The following is a 27206-nucleotide window of genomic DNA, read 5'->3' on the forward strand; positions in this document are numbered from 1 at the left end:
CATGACTTGAAGAGTGCGGCAATAACGCAGTAGGATCAGCATTGTTAGGTGTACAGCTATTTGGAGATGCTATTTGATTGAGCCTTTGTGGTGACTAGAGGCTTTTGGTACAGGTGCTGCTTTTCTTAAGGTCCGGCCAACATGTGATCAAATATTAACAGGACGGGCTTGGGGAGAAAAACGTTCACGTGACGAGGCGTTGGGAAGAAGTAGAGTAAAGCAGTATCAAATGGTACTTAAGAAAACTATAGATTTTTTTTGCCCCCTTAGTTACCCTCGCTGTGTTATGCTTTCAGCACGTTGGACAGAGGCACCGGAGTCGTTGCATGGACTAAAACACCAAGTGGACATCAACTCTCTTTTGCTGTTCCCTTACCAAAGCTGGGGAATTTTTTTCAACTTTTGGTAAGCGTATGCTGAGGGAGCCTTGTGATCTAAAACGGAAAACAGGAGAAAAGCGCGTGTCAATGAAGGGCTTGCGCTTTGAGATTTGTCTCGCCACTTAGAGCATGTGAAAGTTAAAATCTTAGAGCCGCTGTATAGGGCGTGCGTTCTTTTCAAGCTCCAGTCTTGGTATACAGCGTTAACTTTGGGAAATGCAAGTCTTGGTCTTGGAGATCTAACCACTGATAGTGGTTGTCAGCCCTTAAAAAGGTAAGAGTTCCCTCCATTGTGATTCATTGTTATTAATCCGCCATCCTTGTCATTATCGCCTATATTGTTTTGTGGTTTCAAATTGAACTTGGATCCTATCAAATGCACCGTCATGGTATTGTGCATTGATTTGCGTGAAATTATATCCAGCTAATTATTTTCCAATTTACTATTTTGATTTGATTTGATTGACAACAGTCAGCGTTTATGGATTTATGCAAGGTGCTATTTCACCTCATGAAAGTTTCGTTTGAAGGATGTATATTTTTATACAGATTACAATATTTCTCAGTACTATGAGTGCGTGACGGAGCCTTAAATTAAACACGCAAAGCACTCGTTTAGGTTTATGCTGTAGACATTAGCAAACGCTCAGTGCGACTTACCAAGGCTATGCATGAAGGGAAGCTTAATACAACTCGTAAACAAAACCTTTAGAATCACTCAAATATATTTTTTTACATTTACTGCAACACAATCTAGACTACGGGAACCCGTCTCCCAATCGAAATGGAACTTTGGAATGCGCAATTCATGAATCATTCTACCCGACACTAAGCAGAATAATGGTGCATGTCCTAAATAAAATATTAGCCTCAACCCGGCTACCTCAGTCTCACTGATATATCTATCTATCTATCTATCTATCTATCTATCTATCTATCTATCTATCTATCTATCTATCTATCTATCTATCTATCTATCTATCTATCTATCTATCTATCTCTATATGTATTTTTGTTTGTCTCGCATATCAAACTATTGTATTCCTCTCTCAGCCCTAAGCGGCAAAAAAATAGCCTACTCTTATCTGTTTAACATCTTACCATCCTCCGTCATCGCGATCAAATCACTTGTGTTTTTACTACAGCCGCTTCTCGGTTTCATTCATACTGCGCTTTCACTCTAGCACTAGCATCACCTGCTACCCCTCTTTGTCCGCGCGCAAGTCTGTGTAGCCCACATTCGACCTGTCGGAGACAACTTCCACGTATACAATAAATAGCAAAACCACAAATTACACAATGATTTAATGAAATATGAAGAACAAAAACATTACCGAGAAATCACCTCATAGAAATCAGAGGAATTTCAAAGATGCAATCAAAGATATGGAATTACAAGAAAGATAGGCGTGGTCAAACTGCCTATTGACAGATGTTAGGCTATGGCTGGCTAAAGGTGGTGCGAGATAAGATGGCTTGATAAGAAATTGCCCAAAAGCAGTGGGTTTTTAAGACAGTAGAAAACCAGGCATGCAAGATTGCGTTGATCCTCAAATTGATTAGTCCGCGACAATGTTTTTGCTGACTTAACAGCCAACGGACTTTAGAAATTCGTCTTGCGTGCCAGCGAAGAAACTGTGGATATTGTTGGCATTCAATCTATCTCTTTGTACGGCTTCAGTTCAAAGATTCTGATTTCAGGACGATGCTATTGAATAGCACACAGCTGTAAGAAAAACCCTAAGATATCAACGCCCACAAGCGCTCGCAGCCCTGTTTTAATCAAGAAGCTTCCAGTGGGGTTACATTTCAATGCATTATTGAGCCTATCCTCATTTATAGGCTACGTCTGAATTATTACAGCTTCATTGTGTTTTTAAATGACATGTTTAAGTTAAATTCTAGCTTGCCTTAGAAAACCAAATAAGGCTCTTTAAAACATAGTCCATGCGTGACTCATTATTTAATTAAATACTTTACTTAATAATTGAACGAAATGAGTATACTTATAGGCTATTGCCTATAGGAAAGCAGGAGACCCGTTAGTTAGGATGACGCTGTGTGTTAGGATGACGCTGTAACATATATCACAGCTGTAATAATAAGAACAAGAGAAATCATGTTAATATTATGAATAAAACGTTTTATATAATAGGCCTTATAATAAGATTATACTTACTAGAGCTATGCTTAACGAATCGATCGCCTAAACGTTTTCGTTTTATTTGTTGCAGTGGGTTTATGAATGAATAGACCAGCGACAATATGACAAATTGGCTGCATACAAAGCAACATGTATATTGTTATTTGTTAGATTTCCTAATTTGATCAGGTGTTTATTTTAATCATTTTCTCAGGAATAACATATTTTCTTCAGGAAAGTCGAAGCGAGAGGAGACGTGGGTTTATGTGTAGGCGTGCGGAGGGAGGAAATAGCGGAGGCGGGGTAGGGGGGGTCTGTGGGGTGGCACGACACACTTTGTATGTATGAAGGTTTTTTTTAGAACTTTCTGCAATGTACGTCATCGGATCAGTCCATAAATGGGGTTGTGTTATCTTACTGAGAATCTCCCTCAACCGGCCCCCCTCTCCGCACTCTTAGCGCTGCAGAGTTGGGGTGGGCGTCAGTAACAAATCTGAGGATGGTAGGTTTCATTCCAAATAACATTAAATGCTATTGTGGCATCATATTTGACAGAATATGCGTGTTTCATTCTTTATAGATGACTCACAGGGGCGATGAGAGATATTTCTGTTTGCGTTACTATAAAGGTGTTTAGTTTTCCGAGTCAACCTTTCATGAACTTTAAATGGTGAGGTCTATGAACATGTATAGCTGTAGCTATAGCCTATAGCTCTCTGAAGTATTTTATTATTTTACATGGTAGAATCTGAAGTAGGCTAACAGTTGATAACATTCCACTTTTCGTGCGTAATTGAATAGGGGATAGTTTGACATTTCCGTAACAGTAAAAAACAATACCAACAAAAGGATAATGATTATCATAATATGAATAGGCTAATGATAATAATATTAGAATAATCGGATTATAATCAGCGGCTGCCTCGTCATGATTTTCATCATCTGCACCTCCATCCATCTAGTTATCATGTCATCATAATGAGTTATGGCGGGTTGAAACGTTTGAATCCAGCTATTTATCTATTCAACGATGCCGAGACACATCTTGGTTAGTTTAAATCATGGGAATACACGATTACAAAAGCTGATCCAACACAATATGTCGAGGTTGTTGTTTCCAAAAACCTATACCTTGCTGTGCCGCTTGTCTGGTAATTGTAACCAACGAGACAAGAGTCTGACTGGCTGCTGGCATGACGCCACTGCAGGACAATTCAGTGTGTGTGTGTGTGTGTGTGTGTGTGTAACAATGAGGTCCGATGAATTGTGTCTGTTCATAAAACAGAACAGAGGCATAAGGGAATTGTCATATTTACAATCAACTCAATTCCATTCTTACATGTAATTGATTAAAGGGGAGTGCATTGTACTGAATGTGCTCAGAAAAATAGATGTAATTGTAAAAGCATTTGTTGTGCATGCATATTGCGCATATGTGTCTGCACAGTAGCCTAATTAATATCTTTGTTCAGCATAACTTTGAGATGTCTTACGCGGTAGAGTTGGACTCAGGATACCTGCCATGAGTGTTTGAATATGGAATGGGTTGCTGAGCTCTACCTCTGGTTGGCTTTTCACACTCTTTTGATATTGACATCAAGTTGCATGCCTGTGTTATGGACAGGGGTAAGCGACTCATTTACCTTACCTATTGACATACTTAGGTGTAGTGCTCAAATAAGAGCTCCGCTTAGATCCCCCAGTCAAATATGTACATTTTATTTGTGTGAGTTGATGCTGCAGTCAATTTGATGAAACAAAGAGTGTGTTTTTGTTTTGTTGTTGTTGAGAGAGAGAGAGAGAGAGAGAGAGAGAGAGAGAGAGAGAGATATGATACTTCTTGCAAATTCCCTTCAACTGAGCTTGTTATGCCTTATGCATTTTCTCATCAAGGTGTTCCCACTGGGTTTGGGTAGTATATACATAGACAGACTAGAGTTCAAACTTAGCACTGGTTCTTAATAACACTATAGCTGGATATTCATTATGTTTCATGGGAAGCAGAGAACGGGTTAATTGTACACTGAAGTGTGAATTTTGGTATAGAGTAGCTAATTCTCAGCAGATATGCTTATGATGCCCAATTTGATGCTGCCACAGAGCCTTGTTATTCTATTGTCTGATTACTTCCAAGAGGTATATTCTGAAGGTGTCTTAATTGAATGGTCATGTCTCAATGTGGATCTTGGCATCGCTGACTTGTCAGAATTATGTCACAGTTGGCAAGAGAAGATGTGAAAAGATGTATGCCTGTGTGTAGTGTCATCAGTGTTGTTTTGGGCATCTGGTCAGTGAAGAGCAGGTATAGGGTGCCACAGTGTGTGTGTGTGCTTCTTGTGTGAGAGAAGACTATCATGTTGTGTGAACCACTTTTCAAAACGGTATTCAATATTTCTAAATTATGTGTTTATGGACTTCAGAACCATCTGTTTAAAAGTTGATGTCTGTTTTAGTTTTTAAAGGTTTAGTTCACCCAAAATACAAAATTAAGTTAAATGTTTGCTTACATTGAAAATGGTGTAAAAGCTGGAGAGAGTGTATATTCCATGCTTCAGATTTCTGGTTACTGCCACCAACCCCTAAGAGAACCTATGGGAGTGAACAGGGCTCCATCACCATGCTCTAAATTGCATGCTCAAACCACCTCATAGTACCCTTCAAGTAGCGTAACTTTAAGTGTTTATATGAAAAATCGAATTCATCATAATGCCCTTTTCTGAGTAGAAAATTGTTCAATGGGTAAAATAAAGCATGAGGATGCCGCTTCTGTCCAAGGGTTGTAATGTTATGAAAGACGTGAAACAAGGAAATGTTGGTTTGCATTCATGGTAAAGCGCTCATCACTCCTGAGAACTCTTTTCGCATAGAAATGACACTTTTTGACAAATATAATCGTAGTGGGAGATGTCCCACAGTCAACTTCAAGAATTATGTATATTTTCTGAAAAAGGATTGGTGATTGTCTGAAATTAACTTTTATTCTGAAAGTGGCATGCTGAAAGCCAGTTTAGTTCACTGCTCAACATAACATAATGGTCTTATGTTAGCATGAGTGAGTGTGTCTGAGTTTCAGTTTAGGGGCAGTACGTTCTGATTAGGCACCCAATGTAACCTTCATCAGACACATAGTGTACTGTAGGTGCAAGGGCTGATAATTAGCACTGACACGTATAGTATAGTATATTATAGGATAGCATTGCATAGCATAGCACAGCATGGTACTCGGTATTGGCTAGCTCTTTCTGACTTTGCTTAAGCTTGACCCAACTATGCATTTTAAATTCAGTTGCGATGCACTTTATTTCAGACACGCTAAACTTCATTTTGAAGTTCTACACAAAATGCTAAATAATCTCCTCAAACTCTTAGGTAACAAGTCTCCTGAACTTTCCACTACTTTCCACTACTTAGAACGCCACCTTGCATTGTGCTGTATTTGCAGATATGAGAGAGACCATGTTGTTGTTCTTCTAAAGTGATTTATTTATGAATTACCTTGTTGGAACAGCCCCCGTGCAAGCTTCTTTTTTGTTGGAGTCATGTCGCTCAGCGATTGCTGATGCAACTCTTTGTCATCCAGAGTTTGCCCTCGCCTACTGTGATCCTTCGGGGAGGGCTATATTCATCTTGGCATGTCCCCGGGTGTGTTGGAGGTGGAGTGAATCACAAAGCAGGTGTGAGCATTCAATCCCATACTGCTATATGCCAAGTAAGAACCATCCACCTCATTAACTTGTACAGAGAAGAATCACGATGGCCATATAGCAAACAGATCACAGTAAATATTTCATTGGAGGAGGTCCAAGCCACAAGGACAATGAGCTGTTTCCTTCATTTGACAGGTTGAGCCCAGAAACTTTTCTCTTCATAACTTGACTTCTCTAAACACCCACTGGATGGTTAAGTCAAAAGCTTTATTAATTTAAGTGAGACATTTTTTCCTTTTCCAAGTTCCACGTTGATTCAAGCCTTGTTGAACACTGCTCGAATCTTCAGAATAACGTGTACATTTTCTTGAGTATATGCCTTTGATATTGTGAAGCCTTGTATTTAATGATAATACTTTTGCTTTCATATGATTAAGTTATGTGTTATGAGAAGTTTACAATTTTATGTTAGGGGAAAAGGGAATGGGGATAATTGGTATCATGGCAAAAAGTGTCCAGTAGGCTTTCCGCCTGCATAGATCCCAACAACTAGGGCATTGAATCTTCTCATTATATAGGTTGCCTGGAAGCGGCGCTGTTCAGTAGCTCTGGTTCTCAATCAGCGATCAGGCCTTCACCTCGCGCAAATCGTGGTGCTGTCTGCGGTTCTAAATGTTTAGTATGCGGCGTGTTAATAGAGGCGCTGTTCACGGTGCTGAATGTTTAGTTCGTGGGCGCGCTGACCACAACACTGACAATGGTGCTGTTTTTTTTCTCGCGCTGATCGCGGCGCTGTCCATGTTACTGACTATTTGTGCGCTGGTATAATAGCACAACGAGGGATTACCACATATAAATTATATGTGCACGCATGATTGGATAAAAGTGTCTGGTAAATGGCTATTTTTTTTATTGAATCTGCGGCTTCTTCAATTTAAGTTACAACAATTTCAAGAGCTAGCCTATTCGAATGTCTCTTTGTCTTAACTTTGGACATTCCCTGAGATGGTTATATCTACTTGTAACCCATAGTTTTGTTGGTATAACATACATGGCATAGCCTACCTATGGGATCTGACGATAAACCATTTCAAAGGCTTAGGAAAACGAGGTCTAGCTAGGCAGGCTAACCTTTTGCATTTATAACACATCTCCTGGTCTATATAGGAACATTTCAATGTATCCACTGCTAGTCGTAAATCTTCTGTAGATGTAATCAATCCCATACAGAATATACACTTAGTTATAACACGTTAATTACATAATTATGTAGCAGTGAATGTGTGTTTCTGTCCAATTCCACAATTGAAGTAACAGTGTTCTCTAAAGAAATGCCATATTTCTGGTAAAATGCATGGAATAAGAATGTATTTTTGGGTAGGGTATTGGTTTTCTTATTTACATGATTTATTTGGGATTTTGTAAAACCAGGTTCTAAGTAGTAGTCATAATATATATATATCAGATCTAATCACACGCAATGTAGCCACATGGCACACAATCAAATGCGTATTTTTTTTAATGTACAGTACAGCTGCAAAAATATCACATCTGATGTCAGTGAAGCACGGAAGAAAGATCCATTGCCAATCCCTTCTTTATCCCACTCCCATCTGTTGACCAAAGGCGTATAAAAAACATGTATGAGAGCTAGGCCTGCTTTAGGACTCTGGTAACCGTGTCTGGTGGCAAGCAACCAGTCAGCCAGTGGCGAGTCACATGTTGCAACGTCATTATGTAGTAAGTTACTGTAGTTGCAAGGGATACAGGCGTCATTTCAAGCTCAAGAGGTCTCTCATCGCGTAGTGCCGTCGCGGCGCAGTTTATAGCATGCAACCCCTTCGGTTTTAAGCGATCTCCAAAGGAGCCGCGCAGCCATGGGAGTCCATTACCTCAACCATGCAATTTCCACCATCAATAATTTAATCTATTTGCTCCAAAGCTGAAGAGATATCTCTAAGCTGTTGGACAGTACAGGGAAAATATAGCTTAAGTAATTACACAGGGGGTTGTCCAAAACATCCCAGATGACACTGTCCTGTTGAATGGTCTCCTTTACGACTGGGCAGTAAAAGGTATGTTTTTCTTAACCTGTTTGATCATTTTCGCTCTGCTGTGTCGATGCTCGCTCGTTTTGTGAGTGGGGAGATGTTTAAAAGTATTGTAATCAAGTTGGGGATCGTGCAGGCGCACCGACTCGGTCGCAGTTTGAGAGAGGATACGTGTAACTCTATCCTCTTGTTCATTAATTTTAAAAAACGGCGTTATTATGCTGATTGAATTTCTAATAGCGACCTCGAAAGGGGTCAGTGGAGGTAATCATTTCGTTTTCTGATGTATTTAGCTGATTAATTAATGCGAAGAGTTGTACATTTAGCCGTGTTGGCTATTGCCACTGGCGAGTAGACTACATTGCCTACCCACATAGGCTGTAGGCCTATTGTAGCCTATTCATTATAACCCATAACCCATGAATAAAATGCATCTAAATGTTATGTTAAATAATATAGCATCGTAATTCAGATAATATTTTTTTTTCAACTATCTGTACTATCTGGACTTTCTTTTCTCAAATACCAGAAAGGTTTGTAAGCAAATTATTTTAAAAAGTTTGATGCACCTCATTAAGACTTTATAGGAAACAGCTATACCCTGCAAGGTTGGTCTAGCTCTCTCTTAAACCGGATAACCTCACAAGGCGAGGATGAATATACAGATTATTAAACGGATCCCTACATGGAGCAGTCGTGCAATTATCAAGGAGCGCGCGGAAAATACCACAATTATTACGTTTTATGCGCTCTAGTTCGAGAACAACCCAGCGGTGCCGCGATACTGCTGTTTACCAAGGAAACCTTGTTAATGTTTGGTGTAGAGATTTTTTTAATTTAATGCAGTCTGAGATTATTGCTGTATTTTAGTGTAGGCTAGTTTGTCTCGGGACATTGCATCAAATAGCTCTGAAAATAGGATCCAATTTGGCACAGACTTGGAAAACTAACTATATATGCATTAATGACATTCCGTTAAACACGATTTTCTGTTTTTTTAGTAACCTTTTGCTTTTTCAGTCTACAAGTTTTCATGTTTTCGAATTTGACTTTGTGTGTGTATGTGTGTGTGCGTGTGTGTGCGTGTGTGTGTGTGTGTAGGCCTGTGTGTGTGTGTGTGTGTAGGCCTGTGCGTGTGTGTGTGTGTGTGTGTGTGTGTGTGTGTGTGTGTGTGTAGGCCTGTGTGTGTGTTCGTGAGAGAGAGCGAGAGAGGATTTGGGTTTTAAGAACATTTCGTGGTCTAATACGCCATCTAGCGCAACTATGTGTGAACTGCTTGACACCCGTTTTAAATTAGGACTTGGTCTAGGTCTAATGTGCTGCTGTTGAGCCTTTATCTTATTATTGTTCGTATAGACCACTTGCAATCAACATCGTTTTAAGATACTACTGATTTATTCAGATATAAATATGTGCAGTAGACTAATAAGCTAACTTGAGCACTGTCGATGAAAGTCATTATCTATCACTAATTAGTTGTAAGTGCAACTTGCGGATAGACATACAGGAAATGTTGCACTTATCAGAGTACTACGTTTATCAGGAGGTGGCTTAAGTATGAAGTGGGTAACCTTTGAATATTATGATATTGTTATATATAGGCTATTGGACCTGTCTTTTGCAAACTGGCACATTAATGACACTCCTCTGGTTCTTTCCAGAGGAGGTGGTAGAGGACAACGCCCACAGTGTCTGTCAATGGAAAATATGCAATTAGGGCCTTCAAGATCTACTGGAACATATTCCAACAGTCTTAACATGTCTTGTTTTAAGTGGTCATTACATTTATTTTATATCAGAGTGTGCCTGGAGGAAAAGCTACACATAAAGGATGCTTATCCATTTGAAGATGCTATTTGCAAGTGTCAGATGGGGAGCAGATCTCTCAAAACAGTCTTCCGCGTGGTTTCTTGCTTGCATCTGTTAGCTATTACGGGGGGAAAAGGGTAATGGCCTTACATTTGTATATTGTGACTGAGTCCTCTAGTATGTTTCCAAAATATATAGTTCATATAAATTAAGCATTATCTTTTAGGTAGATTTATTTGGAGCACATCCAAATGTCATATTTTAATAGTCTGGATAGGAAAATATGTTGATTGGTTTAGCCATAGCACAAGCTGATGTACAGGGATCTTGGATCATGTGGAGAAAGGGTATTTTCCCCCTCGTAGTGACTTACTTGACAATGTGTTTTCAAAGTGAAAACATGTGTTAACCTTTCACTGGAAAAGAGAGGAGTGTTAAGACAAGAATGTTGAGAAAATGTGTCTTTGAAAAAGAAAGTTAGTATGTACTGCCACAGAAATTTTACCCACATACATGACTGTGTAAGTTAAGTGTAAGTGAAACATGAAGTCATATGTGGTGAGTTTTGTACATGGTTGAAACACCATTGTGTTTGTGAATTCACTCCAGCATCTGTCAAAGGGAGATTTTTCATTATAATCCCCACCTGACACGAAGAGCAAACACTGCAAGGCACCATGCTTTCTCTAAACACAACCGTATAGCTGCGCCTGCCTCTCTCACAACAATTGAACAGGTGCTCATCTGAATGTGTCATCGTAAAGCCATGCCACTACGTGGAAATCCGTCAACTTTTATCTATGAACGTTCTGAATGCACCAAATGCAACTGTAAAGGACTGATTTTATTGATGCAAATCTTGATTTGACGGAATATATGTTATGGCTGGATAGAGTGTGGAAGTTTGCTTGTTCTCTTCCACACCACACTGTACATATTCAGTACATGATAATTAAATATCAGTGTACTGATTACCTGGAGATTTTTAAAAAATTGGACCGTAAAATCCAATTCAGAGCTGAAGATACTCTCAAATCTAATATAGTAAATGAGAACATACCAGCCATGGTGAGAATCACTTTTACTTTGGTTTGAATTAGATAGGTCTCAGAGAGTACTGTTATTCTGAGCCAGTCCCACAGCAATAAAGTGATTCATCGCCTAGATTGCATTTTAACAGGATGTTGATTGAGAGCATAAGCCATATTGATTTTCCTGATGGAAACAGGAAATAGCTGAGTTAGAAATAAAATTATTTGTTGTTCCCGGTGGGAGGAGGCCCAGAGGACTGGCAGGCAATTGCACACTGATGAGTGGCACTGCCCCCAAAACACATCCCCTCCATCCTGTCCCCTATGGAGACCTGGGAGAGACGTCATCTGTGGTTGTTATGCCGCGAAATGACGCCTGCACTGACTCCCCACCCCCTGTTACTGCAACTTAGCCCCAGTGATCCATCAGGGAAGAAAGACTACTATCTCTGCTGCAGCATCTTCTACATGAAGATGGATCCCCAATCAGTTCAAGTATCAGTAAGCAGTGTGATGGGATTTCAGTCCATGTATTTGTTTTCCTTGATTATTGGGGCAGCCTAATGACGGGATTTGACAGGTCACAGGAACACTTTATAGGATGATAAAGGATTACCTCTTATGAATAATTATTTTCAAATTACAATATTGAGAAAATGTTGGAACGATTTCCTGCTCATCTATGTTTGCTTGGCTATGTTTTGTCTCCAAGGTTGTCTTGTCGGTAGGAGGAAAGATGTCCCCATCCCCCTGCAAACACGTACAAACCAAGCCCTCCTTTCCTCTCCTCCTCCATCCCCTCCCTTCCCTCTAACACACACTCACACTCTGGAGAAACACGTCACTGAGCTTGGGGACTCAGCGGCTCATTAAGGAGAAGGATGTGATATTCTCAATCGAGACTGTGAGACTCCCAGCACGCCTATTTATAGATGCAATATCTCTATGGCAGTCACCGTAGCGTTGGCTAATCGCAGCCGTGGCCCCAGACGCCAATTAAGAATGAAACAAATGCTTTTTAGGTGGGGTCTGCCCCTCCCTTCTGCTAAGGTCCTTCCGTCCGCCACACTGCCTGGTGGGGGAGCGGATCTGCTTGGAGCGTATTCCTGCATCAGGTCGGGATACAAGGAGGGCGGCATGCAGAGTGCAGTCAAAGCCCTGCCATGGCTATTTTTAAATGCACCCCTCTGGAGAGCAAGAGCTAGGTTTCTTATATTGTGGTTGTTTTCATATGTTTGACTCTGGGTCTGGGATGTCCGTGGATATGTTGAATTGCTGTGACTCATAGGGCATAAAGGTAAGAGATGCTATTGTGAGCTAGGGGGGAGGATGAGGATGAGGGTGTGTGTGTATATTGAGACATTTTGGCTCTGTTGGGCACTTGTGGCATTCTTTCCCTTGCAATGTCTGTTCACCAAATGTATGTGAGCAGCTGTACAGAGAAAGCATCTGATAGAAGGGGTACGTGAGTGTGTCAGGATGCAAGCACATTACCTCTCTTCACTTCTCTAACCAGTACTTTACTGACTCACTCTCAGTCTCTGCTAGCGCTACTGCTCACTCTCAGCATTCCTTTATTTAAACATCTCTATGTCCCTTAATACATCCTGCTCCCAATTTGACCCTATCAAGTTTAGCATATTAATGGTAATATTACATCAAATATTGGTTGCCTTTTGCAAAATCACACAAAATAAACAGTCACTTATCTGAACCTAGTCAGAAACACTCATGTATTCAACCTATCAATCGATCAATAAGTCTCTATTAACCCTGTGGGAAATGTAGTGTGAAGTCAGGATAACACATGAAACGTGTTAGGCTACAATACATGGTATTAGATTGGAAACATGATATATTTTGCCTGTTCTATAGCTACACTGAAAAAAAGTATTCAGGTCCTTGTTGTTGTTTGTTGTTGTTGAAGAAGAGAAAATAATGATATATTGGGTTGCACTTCATAGTAGGATGGCCCATTAGGAGATAATTAGCAATCTAATGCTATGACATTTAAAGCATATGATGCCTAGCCACATCCACTCCCAGTCTGAAAAAACTCGGCCTCAGTTGAAAACGCTGGTGTCAGCAGCCCTTAATGTTGCTTCTGGGGCCTTTGTGGGAAATATTGTATGGGAAATATTGTAATGTTGTATGAGGAAACAGAAAAAATGGAATTCACAAGAATGTATGGTAATTACTTATACTGTTATTTGCAAGTTGGCCAAGTAGTAGTCGGCACTCATGGTGGTGTCAGACTGTTGGCTTTCTTTGCAGCTGGAGGAGAAATGTGATACTCTGGTAGTAATGGGGGGAGATGGTAGGCGTGCATCATCTAATGGTGCTTAGTAATAACTGAAAGGAACACAATTAGATTGTGATCCAACCTTGAGATATTATGGAATACTGTGATAATGAGTGTATTATGAACAGTATATTGTATAAGCAGACAACTCTGATAACTCAATGGAAGAAAACTGTTGATATATTAAATAATACATAATATAGCTACATAAGATTATATACATATGAATTGCACTTAATTTCATCCTCTCTCCCCTCTCATCCTTCTCCCTGCTCTCTCTTTCTCTCTCTCTCTCTCTAGTTCCACCAGGTTAGAAGAGTGATGACCATCCTGTTCCTTACTATGGTTATTTCGTACTTCAGTTGCATGAGAGCTGCTCCCATGAGAGACGCCCCAGGTATAAGGGGCCACCGAACGGAAGGCTACTTGGGTGCTGCAGTGACTGCCGGCCAGGGCCACGGGACTCCACAGAGCGGGGGTGGGCCGGGCCAGCATGGGGGACTGCCCTCGCTCACAGACACGTTTGAGCAGGTGATTGAGGAGCTCTTGGAGGTGGAAGGAGAAGCATCTCAGCTGGGGCCTGGAGCTGACAAGGGCCAGGGAGGAGGGGGTCCTTCCTCTGTGGTCACCACGGAGACCAAGGATGTCGACCTGTATGCATCGCGGGTGATGATCAGCAACCAAGTGCCTTTAGAGCCACCGCTGCTTTTTCTCCTGGAGGAATACAAAAACTACCTGGACGCCGCTAACATGTCCATGAGGGTACGGCGGCATTCTGACCCGTCGCGGCGTGGCGAGCTGAGTGTGTGTGATAGTATTAGTCAGTGGGTGACAGCTGTGGACAAAAAGACAGCAATAGACATGTCTGGGCAGACCGTTACCGTCCTGGAAAAGGTCCCTGTCCCCAATGGCCAACTGAAGCAATACTTTTATGAGACCAAATGTAACCCTATGGGGTACACAAAGGAGGGCTGCCGTGGAATAGACAAGAGGCATTATAACTCCCAATGCAGGACAACCCAGTCCTACGTGCGAGCGCTCACCATGGATAGCAAAAAGAAGATTGGCTGGCGGTTTATAAGGATAGACACATCATGTGTATGCACATTGACCATTAAAAGAGGAAGATAGTGTATATAATGTATAGATTTTATTGAGAGTTTAAAAAAGAGAGTAAAGAGAAAATATCTATTTGTATATATACATAACAGGGTAAATTATTCCGTCAAATGAAAATTTTATGGACTGCATGTAAAAAAAGATGACGTTTATACAGTAAAAGTGATACTACAGTCTATTTATTGAACATATTCATGACCTTGTAAACAATTAAAAAAAGATCTGATCAGTCATTTGCGCCCAGTTTAAATTACTATATCACATTCCTCAAGACATTGTGGTTTGTTTACGTTGCCAAGAATGTGAGAAAGAAGGAAAAGAGCAATGAGGATGAGGGAGAGGGTGAGGACGAGTTCCATTAAAAAAAACTTGCATGCTGCTTCAATTGTGAATTGAGAATTTGTCCACCTAAGAAAAAAGGATATGATACCGACCAAAACATTCCGTTTACATACTCAACAGTAAAAGGGTTTTCCTCCTCAGTACTTTATCTGTTTACTGTTCTAAACTTCTCAAGGCGATGTTGGAATTACATACTATGTCAAGGTGCTGTTGTCAAAGCTTTGCTGTTTATTTTTTTATCCCCACCAGAGGACAAAATATAAGAATATATATATATATATATATAAAATTTATTCATTGACATATGTTTCTGGATTAATATAATTCATTTTGTATGTTGTGAAGTTGTTTGCAATATTAAATTGAAATATTTAAAGAAATAAAAATGACTATAGGCAACTGAAAAACAAAACCAATGTCAATAAAGTTTGAACCCTACATTTCTAGTTACACTGCATAAAGATTAGATGAAAACATGGACGGATGGACGGCCAGACAGATACATAAATACCTACCTTCCTACATGCATACCTACCATCCTACCTACCGACGTACCTGCCTGCCTGTCTGCCTGCATGCATGCAGACCAGATGAGGCTGGTGGGAAGAGCTAGAGGAGGACAGGCTCATTATAATGGCTGGAATGGAATAAATGGAATGGTATCAAAACATATGGAAACCGCATGTTTGACTTTGTTCCATTTATACCATTACAGCCATTACAATGAGCCTGTCCTCCTAAAGCAGACAGACAGACAGACAGACAGACAGACAGACAGACAGACTTTATTTTCATCAGCATTGGCTTGGTTATAAAAGCCTCAATATATACTCAATCAACAACACAAAGAATCAGAACATATAGAAGGCCCATAAGTCTACGTCGTATAGCCTAGGCTACAAGCTGATCCTTGATGGCCTCTGACAGCTTGATGAGGAGTACATTCAAAGTTTTAACCCTGAAGACAGGATCCTTGACTGGTGAATTCCTTGGATGGGCCATCTCAACCCTATCCAATCGACACAGGTAGGTGTCCCATGCCTAGAAATGGATGGTCAACATTCTCTCACAAAGGATACCAAAATATGCCTAATTGTGATAATAAAATATAACAATAAAAGTGCATTCAAGGTATATTCCGTAAGATTTTCACACACAAATAGCACTTAAATTCTTGTATATATCTATAGTACTCAGGAAATTGTATTTTATGAGAGAGAAATCACTTTTCCAAACATAATTTGAGGTATCCTATACGTTTATGCCTACATAATGTGTTTACAAGTTTCCTATCACAACAAACATAAACATTGGGTCAGCAGTCTCTGTCCTCAGTTTAGCCGTTATGATAAGGTAACACAGTTTAATGCATAGTAATGAGTAATAGGCCTATGTAGTATTTCAGCTCTCAGAAAGCAAATTCCCTATTGCTGTGAGAAGTGGAAATTAATCAATAGAAATGCATACATAATGCAAGAACTGACAGAGATCAAAATGATGGTTTTAAACATATTGAAGCAACATTGTAGGTTTACAAAGACATTTACAAACAATTCAATTTGGGTTATGAATAATGATCAGATAAAACATTTTAATAACTATACATTAATATCTATAATTTAAATAACCATTGAAAAGCTGTAAATGTTGCAGGTTATACATTTAGGATACCACATTTTCTAAAATATCAAACAAAACTTTAGTGATATATGACTTCTCAGTTGTTCCCCCATCTTGGATTTGGCACATCGACCGTATATTGCGCCGATTGCGTGTCCTTGACGCAACAACATTCCCCGTCAATACAGCTCAAATCTGTTTATCGCCGAGTGGATATTTTGCTCGTTGATAATTTCTCCCGAACAGTGCCGGATTTAGGCTATTATGGCGTCTTTGGGGGAACCTGTTCGACTGGAAAGAGGTAAAACGTCAAACTACACAGATTGCTTGATCAATAATAATAGTTAAAATGATGAAAATACACACACGAGTTTAACAGATGGCTAGCTAGTTAACGGTAGCTAATCTGGAATTTAATTTAGTTAGCTAACTAGCGTTAGGGCAAGTCAATTAATTTTGAAATAACTAGCCCATGTACAATCATCTCTCAAAAGTCGAAAGAAAAATAGATTATGCCAATATAATCCGCTTTAGTTTTCAGAAAGACAGATGGGCTGAGTTGCTAATGTTGTAGCCAGCTAAGGTTAGCTAATTTAGCTAACAAGATAGCCATCCTCAAATCTGGTAACGTTACTAGGTTGTTTGCAGTGGTGTGTGGTACTTAAGTACAAATACTTTAAAGTACTACTTTAAAGTATTTTAAGTAGTTTTTGGGGCTATCTGTACTTTACTAATTATACTTTTTGCAAATTGTTTTACTTCACTACATTCCTAAAGAAAATGATGTACTTTTTACCCCATACATTTTCCCTGACACCCAAAAGTACTGGTTGCATTTTGACAGGAAAAGGTCAAATTCACACGCTTATCAAGAGAACATTGCCTGGTCATCCCTACTGCCTCTAATCTGGCGCACTCACTAATAAACACATGCTTTGTTTGTTTGTAAGTTAATGTGTTGTAGTGTGCCCCTGGCTATCCATAAATACAAAAATTGTGTCATCTGGTTTACATAATGTAAGGCATTTGACATTATTAATAATTTTACTTTTGATACGTATATTTTAGAAATTCCATTTACTTTTTATACTTAAGTATAGTTAAAACCAAATACTTTTAGACTTTTACTCAAGTACTATTTTACTGGGTGACTTTTACTTGTCGTTTTCTATTAAGGTATCTTTACTTTTACTCATGTATGACAAATGGGTACTTTTTCCACCACTGGTAGTTTGTAGCTTCCTAGTAATGTTAGCAGTTGCACCCAAACAAAAGTTCAGCGTCTAGTATGTAGCTCAGTAGCTTGCTAGGTTCATTTGAAAATGTTGCGCCCGAAAGCCCAGACTGTTACTATGTTGAATTCTACCATGTGTTTACAAGCAGTGTGATGAAGATTTGGTAATGATCAGCTATGCCTGTATTGTAATACCCTGTGCATGGACAGATTTACTTAATCAATCTACAAAATCAAAACCAACAGACTCCATTACTCTTGTGCTGTAATGTTAGATCCTCTGCCTCAAACAATTATTTCCCAAACCAAAGTCTTTAAATCAATGTAAATTATTGGTAAGATCTCTGATGGTGGGTGGTCTCCATGTTTTCTCCCCACAGACATTTCTCGAGCCATTGAATTGCTTGACAAGCTCCAGAGGACGGGGGAAGTGCCTCCCCAGAAACTGCAGGCACTGCAAAGGGTCTTGCAGAGCGAGTTCTGTAATGCTGTGCGAGAGGTGAGCTGAGACTGTGCCATTAAATGCCCATCACACCCTTCAAAATTCAACTCAATTTATGTGGCCAAATCTGGACCTCAAGGCCAGAAGTACTGCTGATTTTCATTCACCCCCTCCAATCAGGGTGATTGATTCAGACCTGGGGCACCAGGTGAGTGGAAAAAAAATAACCAGCAGTACTCTGGACCTCCAGGCTCTGATTTGTGAACTTGTGTGAGATGGGGCTGACACAGACAGGCCTATAAAACATGAAATGTTTGATTTCTGCCTATGGACTAGTTATTTGACTTCTGATGTAAGATTTGTCATTCCTTCAGTGTATCATAAAGCGTTTTTTTCAATGTAGTGTTGTTATTACAAAATGAGCTATCCAGTTTGAGGATTAATTACTAGCTTGGAACCCTGGACAGCAAGAACTACCATTTTTAACATGCCAGACTTTTTGAAGGAAGTCATTTAGCTTAGCAGTTTGCATTTGACTAACCTTCTTTCTGCCTTTTCTAAACAACTCCTTAGGTGTATGAACATGTGTATGAGACAGTGGACATTAATAGTAGCCCTGAAGTCAGGGCCAATGCCACAGCCAAGGTATGTCACAACAACAACAACCAATATTAAACAACAACTCTGTATGCAACTCTGGGTTAACAACTTTCTCCTCTCTTGCCTTGTAGGCCACTGTTGCAGCGTTTGCGGCCAGTGAGGGGCACTCACACCCTCGCGTGGTGGAGCTGCCTAAGACTGAGGAAGGACTTGGCTTCAATATAATGGGAGGGAAGGAACAGAACTCTCCTATTTACATCTCACGCATCATTCCTGGGGGAATTGCAGACCGCCACGGGGGCCTCAAGAGAGGCGACCAGCTGCTTTCTGTCAATGGGGTGGTACGTGTTGTTTATGCAGTCTCTGGCTGTCCATATACCCGTACTTGCGTTCTAAATAGTAGGCATTTTGGGAAGGCAGATTATTTTTTTGTGTGTTTTTTTGTTTGTTGTATGTGAAATTTTTAAGATTGAGAATGGTTTAAAAATTCCAGGATGTCCTAGTCATTTTGGATTTTTATCTAGTAGAATTTGCTGCACCCTTGAGGAAGAGAATTGTATTTCGAGGCCCATGTGTATCTGACAACAGCTGATAAACTGTTGAGGAGACAAGCTGTACCGAAATGAATGAATGTAGGGAATCAAAGCATTTGCGCATTAGATGATGTAGGATGAGCCTAGTATACTGTTATATTTTACTGCATTTGTTTTTACTAAACCCAACGTTCTAAGTAGTATGATTAGTACACAGTATGCAGTTTAAGTAAATAGCAGGCAAACCAGATTTCGGACACGGCCACTATCAATATACATTTATCATATTCAGTCACCTAATTTTGTTTGTTATTTAAATTAATCCTCCTTTTATCTCTTTCTTTCCAGAGTGTGGAGGGGGAGCACCATGAGAAAGCTGTGGAGCTTCTCAAAGCTGCCCAGGGCACTGTGAAGCTGGTGGTCAGGTACACTCCTAAAGTCCTTGAGGAAATGGAGTCCCGCTTTGAGAAGATGAGGTCTGCAAAGCGCCGGCAACAGAACAGCTATCCCCAATAGTGTTTTTTCATCACTGGCACGCAATTCCCTCATCTTTCACCCTCTTCCAGCCATCTGTCCCAGTCACAATTTTAACCTTCATCTAAAACGTAGCTCACTACGTTTAGTATGTATCCACATATATTATATTTCTACCTTTTCTACAACCTACCCCTTCAACTTCTGACACTATCCTCCACACCACGACTCAAGGCAAACACTAGATTTATCATATTTCTACAAGTAGTTGGTCATTCACGCTTTACATATGCATTACATTTTGGACTGACATATTGGATGCCATTTGAGGACCTGTGAGACCCACCACAGAGGTTCATTGATTGAAGAGATGGTATTTTTTTTATTTTAGTACAGCCTTTATAAAGTGCCTCAGGGCAATACAAATGTATTTGAACTTGTACTGTCATTCAAATTACAAAACTAAGCTCAGATGATTCAACACTTCAATGTCAGGTTTACCAAGCATTTGCAGGAATGCAAACGTCACACCTGCTATTTTTGAGAGCGAAAAGAAACTGGTACTAATAGAATATGTTTAGGATATAAGGGTTATAGAATAAATATTATTGAAGGAATTGGGTATTGTGTGTAAATTGATATAGACATTTTGTGTTTACCAGTATATGAAGGCTAAATGGAGACCGTTATGTTTTACCATTGTCTCTGTTTAGTTTTTTTTCCTCCTGAAAATAACCGGTATGATCATTTTGGTAGATCTGTGTTTAGTATTCTAATCTAAATTCTAAATTGTTAAGGAATTAAATAATACATTCTCTGAATTTATTTTTAACCTCGTGCTGATGTTTTCACTGTCTTACAAACTTTAAAAAAAGATTTTGCTGACTCATAAATTATTCAACAACTTCTAGCTTTTGCATCCCATGAATGATTTAGAGCCTTCAAATGCGTAGGTTTTCAGTGGGCTGGGAGAAGGCTTTCTAAGATGCTGTGCTCTCTTTTAAAATTCAGATAACCTTTTCCCCTTATGACAGTAAGGGGGGACAGTATACAATTTTGAGACCTGAGGCAAACCTGACATTTTAAATATTTCAAAAGAGCAATAAGTCAGAACATTTTGAAACCAGAGGGGTATTTCACAAACCGGGTCAGTGGATTTTGAGATTCCCCAAGAAAGCTGCTTGCCCGTAGTAATTTTAGTTTTTCATTTCTTTGAGTTACTTTGCTCTATTCACACTTCAACGGTGTGGCCAACTCATTCAAGGTGGGTGTACAGTAGGTTGGCCAACTTGTCGCAGCGATGACAAACATGCCATTGTTGTCCAACATCAACTGATGTTTCCAAAAAGCATAAACGAGAAAACGACAGTATTGCACTACCACCAGCATGGTTGTTTGAAATAGGGTGCTGCTACCTGCTATCTTTCAACGTGAGTAAACTCATTGAATGCCATTCATTAAAAAATGCATGAAATCTACTGGTATGTGAAACCCACCTTCATTAATACAGTTCATAATAAAGACCAATAACGTTGCTATGCTGTGGTTGAGTTAACAAAGCCATATTTTTGGTTGCTGACTTACAGGTTCGAATAATTACTTGTACCTAATTTTATAGCTCAACATGTCCCATTTGGGTGAACTATCCCTTGAAGATGTGAACATAACTTGGCATCACTGATTTCAATTCCAGATATTATGTTAATTTTCAGCTGAATAGCATAGTTTGTATTTTATCTTATGATGGTCACTTGTGAATGTACTGTGTAATTCCAGTTATATTGATCAAATTAGATTTTTTTTTTTTTTGCTGAATTGAATAAAATGTATTCTTCTAAATCATGAAACATTTTGTAATTCCTGCACTCTAAAGTTTTCTTCACTTCATAAAGAAATGATTCTATGTTCTATTCATTCTTTTAAAAAGATGTGTAAAGTAAGCAAAGGCTTAACAGATTTGGCACCCCATAGCAAGTTGGTTACATGTCAGCTTGCCCCTTAGTATGATTACTGAAATGTCCTTGTGACTGACATGAATGGTTTCAACAGAATGTTCAGGACAGTTACCTTGCCAATTCCTAGAGCTTTGTGAAACACCCCTCAGGTTTCTACCCTCTTATATTTTGGAAGGGTCAATAGAATATTTTTCTAAGTGTTTTCTTTTGATATTTTTATTTTTTACAAGGGATTTTCATGAGAGAAAAAAAATCCTGAAATGATTTGTATTCCTTTTCTGACTGTTATATTCTTGTTTTGAGTACCAAGACCAAACTTGCAACAATTATGAGAACTATTTGATATCATATTGAATGTTTGCTTGTTTTGGACTGTTAGGTCTACTTACAAAATGTGCTGCTCTCAGTTTATTCTGTCCATTTGTATTGTATATTGTGTTACAAAAACTGCACAAAATAAATTACACCATGAAAGATGTTTTAATTTGCTTATGTTATTCTAAACTTAAATAATATTACCATACATTTTATTGTGTAATTCCTTGACACATGTACAGTGCCTTGCGAAAGTATTCGGCCCCCTTGAACTTTGCGACCTTTTGCCACATTTCAGGCTTCAAACATAAAGATATAAAACAATTTTTTTGTGAAGAATCAGCAACAAGTGGGACACAATCATGAAGTGGAACGACATTTATTGGATATTTCAAACTTTTTTAACAAATCAAAAACTGAAAAATTGGGCGTGCAAAATTATTCAGCCCCTTTACTTTCAGTGCAGCAAACTCTCTCCAGAAGTTCAGTGGGGATCTCTGAATGATCCAATGTTGACCTAAATGACTAATGATGATAAATACAATCCACCTGTGTGTAATCAAGTCTCCGTATAATTACACCTGCACTGTGATAGTCTCAGAGGTCCGTTAAAAGCGCAGAGAGCATCATGAAGAACAAGGAACACACCAGGCAGGTCCGAGATACTGTTGTGAAGAAGTTTAAAGCCGGATTTGGATACAAAAAGATTTCCCAAGCTTTAAACATCCCAAGGAGCACTGTGCAAGCGATAATATTGAAATGGAAGGAGTATCAGACTACTGCAAATCTACCAAGACCTGGCCGTCCCTCTAAACTTTCAGCTCATACAAGGAGAAGACTGATCAGAGATGCAGCCAAGAGGCCCATGATCACTCTGGATGAACTGCAGAGATCTACAGCTGAGGTGGGAGACTCTGTCCATAGGACAACAATCAGTTGTATATTGCACAAATCTGGCCTTTATGGAAGAGTGGCAAGAAGAAAGCCATTTCTTAAAGATATCCATAAAAAGTGTCGTTTAAAGTTTGCCACAAGCCACCTGGGAGACACACCAAACATGTGGAAGAAGGTGGTCTGGTCAGATGAAACCAAAATGTTACTTTTTGGCAACAATGCAAAACGTTATGTTTGGCGTAAAAGCAACACAGCTCATCACCCTGAACACACCATCCCCACTGTCAAACATGGTGGTGGTAGCATCATGGATTGGGCCTGCTTTTCTTCAGCAGGGACAGGGAAGATGGTTAAAATTGATGGGAAGATGGATGGAGCCAAATACAGGACCATTCTGGAAGAAAACCTGATGGAGTCTGCAAAAGACCTGAGACTGGGACGGAGATTTGTCTTCCAACAAGACAATGATCCAAAACATAAAGCAACATCTACAATGGAATGGTTCAAAAATAAACATATCCAGGTGTTAGAATGGCCAAGTCAAAGTCCAGACCTGAATCCAATCGAGAATCTGTGGAAAGAACTGAAAACTGCTGTTCACAAATGCTCTCCATCCAACCTCACTGAGCTCGAGCTGTTTTGCAAGGAGGAATGGGAAAACATTTCAGTCTCTCGATGTGCAAAACTGATAGAGACATACCCCAAGCGACTTACAGCTGTAATCGCAGCAAAAGGTGGCGCTACAAAGTATTAACTTAAGGGGTCTGAATAATTTTGCACGCCCAATTTTTCAGTTTTTGATTTGTTAAAGTTTGAAATATCCAATAAATGTCGTTCCACTTCATGATTGTGTCCCACTTGTTGTTGATTCTTCACAAAAAAATACAGTTTTATATCTTTATGTTTGAAGCCTGAAATGTGGCAAAAGGTCGCAAAGTTCAAGGGGGCCGAATACTTTCGCAAGGCACTGTAGTTTTAACATCCTTTTTGTTTTGGAGCCCCACATTTTTTGTTTGATAACTTTTGAAGATACCATATTATGTCATATTGCCAGAGGCAAGAATGGTACTATAGTAAGGGTTATTGCACCATTTCATAGAGTATGGTACTAATGTAGTCCAAATTAGGTGTCTGTTCTAAGGTCACAGCACAGTCCCAGCTCCGTCTGTCCAGTTATTGACCACTGAGAGTCAATGGCACTTTGCTGGACTGAACAGTGGCCTCACTTACATGGGGCGTATCATTATCACCATGTTGTGATTCCAGTTTCCCTAAATTATTTTTTTTTCTGACATTTTTCATTGTGTTGACGCCGCCCGGCCTCCGGACCATCTCCTCACTTCGTCCTGCAAATCAAGTCCACCTTGTTGTGAAATTTCTCCTCCAATCAAAATTCATTCGATTTCCACGCCCATCACGCGTTTTTCCGTTTCCCCCCTGCCTTGGAACTTCCTTTCCGCCTGTGCAAATCTCGTCGTGAACACGCATCTGCCGTCTCTGTGTCAAGTGAGTGTCTTCTAAAGGAAATTTAGTATATATACACCCTGTGAAAATTTGTCCAACACGGCACCATAACGTAGACATTCCCTTCAAATATTTGTCTTACCCCTAACCTAAAACTGGACAGCAAATAATGTATTGGAGAGGAGCATGCTAACCAGTTAGCTTGCTACCTAACAGCCATGACATGTCACCATGTGTAGTCGCTCTCACGGTTGCCTCAAAGAAACAAGGCCCAAAACTGTAGCTAGTTGATGGGTTACATTATTTGCGAGGGAGTTTTTCAATGCCACATCTTCATATTCTGATTGAAGAAATAACAGTTATCAGTGACAACCTCAACTGGAGCTTTGTGGACATTGCGCTAGCAAGCTCTACTAGCTAGCTAATTTGCTGACCTCCGTTATCTAGCTAACGTTACCTAGTTAGCTAATCAATCAGATGTTTTGAGTAAGGCAGTGAGTCCTAGTGTTTGGTAAAGATGCCCAACCAACATTTTTTTCTCTCACTTAGATTATGGAGAAGGTGTCTAAATATCACTCTTGAAACAAATGTATAATATAGATGTTTGTAGGCCTAGCTACTTGATGCTCTGTGGGTATGACATGGAGAAGTTATAATTGTTTCTATGTTATAGGGTTATACTGCGAAGTTCCCTTTGGGACGCATGTGTACTATTATTTGTTTAAAGTAACATAACTGTATTGGGTATATTTTTTTTATGCCCTGTTTGTTTGTCATGATAACTGCATCATGATCTGTATTGCAGAATGCGTTACGTTGCTGCATACCTGCTCTCTGCCCTTGGTGGTAATGCCAGCCCACAGGCTGCTGACATAAAGAAGATCCTGGAAAGTGTTGGCATTGAGGCTGACAACACACGCATGGAGAAAGTATGTTTAATATCACATGTTTTTACCTTATCTCAGTGTTGAGTAAAATAAACGCACAATTTGTGTGTTCTGAAAGTTGCGCTCAATCAGAAAACATGCTTGCAATCTCTGGGCCACTAATTTCTGACCCCTTTTTCTCTTCCCCTTCAGGTTGTCACTGAACTTGGTGGCAAAAATGTGGAAGAGGTGATTGCCCAAGGTGAGTTGCAGAACTGTCAATGCATAATGAAAAGTCACTGAAGAGAACACATCTACTTAAAATTAGAACCTGAAATAGTCCGTCTGGACTAAGAACAAAGTTGTAATTAAATCGGTTAACTGTCATTTCTCACAGGCTATGGTAAACTGGCCAGTATGCCAGCAGGTGGTGCTGTGGCAGTGGCCAGCTCAGGTGGAGCTGCTGCTGCTGGGGCAGCTGCCCCCACTGCAGGTGAGCATACATCAGAGCCCACATGAGTGTTTGAGATCCTTGTCAAGTTGATCTTTGAGGTCCATCATTTTTCATGCCAAACTGGGTGCAATGGGGTGTTAAATTTATAGATATTGATGTGCGGGTCAGCTCAATATCGATGGGGCACTTGGTCAGGCAAGCTAAAGCTTATTTGCCTTTACTAAATACTTGGGAAATTTACACCAGAACAGTCTCAATGCAAACAGCATTAAAAGTTTCATTGCTAAATGCATGGATTGTTACTTTCACTAGAGCTAGCTGTGTTTTTAGACAATGTATATGGTAAATAGTATATGGTTAATTGATTACTTATCTCTTTACAGCTGAGGAGAAGAAGGAAGAGAAGGAGGAGTCTGAAGAGGGATCTGATGACGACATGGGATTCGGCCTGTTCGACTAAACTTGTTCAATATCTGAAATAAACTTTGTAAAAAAGGAAAAGGCTAAATATTTTGTATTTTCTTCTTTTGGTATTTTGCTTTTGTTTCAATCTGGACACAGCCACTGAAGCAGTTGGGTGCTGCATTGCTCTTGATGATGACTATTACATTACACAAGTCATTGGACGAGGGCGTCTTCTGTACTGGGGGATTTTGGTAAGAGCCATGGACGCTCAGTTTGATCATTAACACGCATTACTTGCGGTAGTGTTTTGGAAGCAAAAGGACCTTTCAAATGAGATAAATGTAATAAAAAGGGATGAAATGAGAGACCCAATGTTGCGCTCAGGCAATAATCAAAGAGAAGAGGGTCTGCGTCAGTCTGAAATGTTATGCTAGAAGTATAACTACATGGATGATTGCATGTTATGTGATCTAAATAGCTATTACTGTGTACAGTAGCGTTCCCACACAAACATACAGTATCTCCGTGTTACAGCGTGTGTTTACGGAAAACAGATTGAAGTTGGTCTACTTACTACCTGTGCTAATTGGCCATCTGAGTCTCCTAACGTGTGTAAATGGTGGCTACAAACAGGTTGTCAATGGAAAAATACTATTTGCTGCAACTTAACTAACTGTACAGCAAGTGTATTTTGCATTTGTGAAATTATTTTAGGATATGAAAGTAGGGATTTATGTTCAGAATTGTACCACAATTGAGAATCGGTTTAGGTGAAGTATTTGGCTGTTTAGGCTTTCAGAGCCTTGAAACAACATGTAAGGTCCTTGGACTATAAGGAGCAATGTTAGCCACCTTTAGTCAATGTTTGGACTTGGTGCTGCAGTGCAGCCATGTAGGGGTATAAGTAGTAATTTGCTTGCTACTGTACATTTCCTTGAATCTAATTCTATTTGGGGAATTATAGTCAAGGTGTGTGACGGTGGTATTGATTGTCGACTAATTTGACTGCTACGAAAATGTTTTCGGTAGTTACTAGTGTGGTAGTAGGAAAAAGGTTAAATTCATGGATAAAACAGCAGATAGCGCCATTTACCCTTCTGCTACTGGCCCTGTCCAGAAACAACCC

General features: G+C 39.7%; 3 protein-coding genes across 4 annotated transcripts; all 3 read left to right on the top strand.

The window, feature by feature from the left end:
• The first annotated feature begins 436 nt into the window (after positions 1–436).
• Positions 437–15210, top strand: LOC110526524 (neurotrophic factor BDNF precursor form). Of its 2 annotated transcripts, none has more exons than XM_021607565.3 (2): positions 437–654; positions 13664–15210. In XM_021607565.3, the coding sequence occupies exon 2, from the start codon at positions 13685–13687 to the stop codon at positions 14492–14494; it is 810 nt and encodes a 269-aa protein (XP_021463240.1). In that variant the 5' UTR covers positions 437–654; positions 13664–13684; the 3' UTR covers positions 14495–15210. The 2 variants fall into 2 exon arrangements, with proteins under 2 accessions (XP_021463240.1, XP_021463241.1); XM_021607566.3 differs by lacking the exon at positions 437–654 and adding an exon at positions 7945–8245.
• A 1345-nt stretch (positions 15211–16555) lies between these two features.
• Positions 16556–22156, top strand: LOC110526527 (protein lin-7 homolog C). Its single transcript, XM_021607571.3, has 5 exons — positions 16556–16745; positions 18059–18177; positions 18694–18765; positions 18852–19061; positions 19602–22156. Exons 1-5 carry the CDS (start codon positions 16709–16711, stop codon positions 19767–19769), a joined length of 606 nt encoding a protein of 201 aa, XP_021463246.1. The 5' UTR covers positions 16556–16708; the 3' UTR covers positions 19770–22156.
• Positions 22157–24261: 2105 nt separating this feature from the next.
• On the top strand, positions 24262–26176 carry LOC110526528 (large ribosomal subunit protein P2). The gene is made up of 5 exons (XM_021607572.3): positions 24262–24397; positions 25161–25284; positions 25435–25483; positions 25619–25714; positions 26059–26176. The coding sequence occupies exons 2-5, from the start codon at positions 25162–25164 to the stop codon at positions 26133–26135; spliced, it is 345 nt and encodes a 114-aa protein (XP_021463247.1). The 5' UTR covers positions 24262–24397; position 25161; the 3' UTR covers positions 26136–26176.
• The last annotated feature ends 1030 nt before the right edge of the window (positions 26177–27206 follow it).

Source organism: Oncorhynchus mykiss, chromosome 6, assembly GCF_057628025.1.
Source record: "Oncorhynchus mykiss isolate SJ-2025 chromosome 6, ASM5762802v1, whole genome shotgun sequence".
Classification (NCBI taxonomy): domain Eukaryota; kingdom Metazoa; phylum Chordata; class Actinopteri; order Salmoniformes; family Salmonidae; genus Oncorhynchus; species Oncorhynchus mykiss.

Coding starts and splice junctions, on each gene's coding strand:
- LOC110526528 (XM_021607572.3), top strand. CDS start 25,162: ATGCGTTACGTTGCTGCATACCTGCTCTCTGCCCTTGGTGGTAATGCC. Junction 25,285..25,434: donor ACAACACACGCATGGAGAAA/GTATGTTTAATA, acceptor CTTCCCCTTCAG/GTTGTCACTGAACTTGGTGG. Junction 25,715..26,058: donor GGCAGCTGCCCCCACTGCAG/GTGAGCATACAT, acceptor ATCTCTTTACAG/CTGAGGAGAAGAAGGAAGAG.
- LOC110526524 (XM_021607565.3), top strand. CDS start 13,685: ATGACCATCCTGTTCCTTACTATGGTTATTTCGTACTTCAGTTGCATG.
- LOC110526527 (XM_021607571.3), top strand. CDS start 16,709: ATGGCGTCTTTGGGGGAACCTGTTCGACTGGAAAGAG. Junction 16,746..18,058: donor ACCTGTTCGACTGGAAAGAG/GTAAAACGTCAA, acceptor TTCTCCCCACAG/ACATTTCTCGAGCCATTGAA. Junction 18,766..18,851: donor GGGCCAATGCCACAGCCAAG/GTATGTCACAAC, acceptor CTTGCCTTGTAG/GCCACTGTTGCAGCGTTTGC.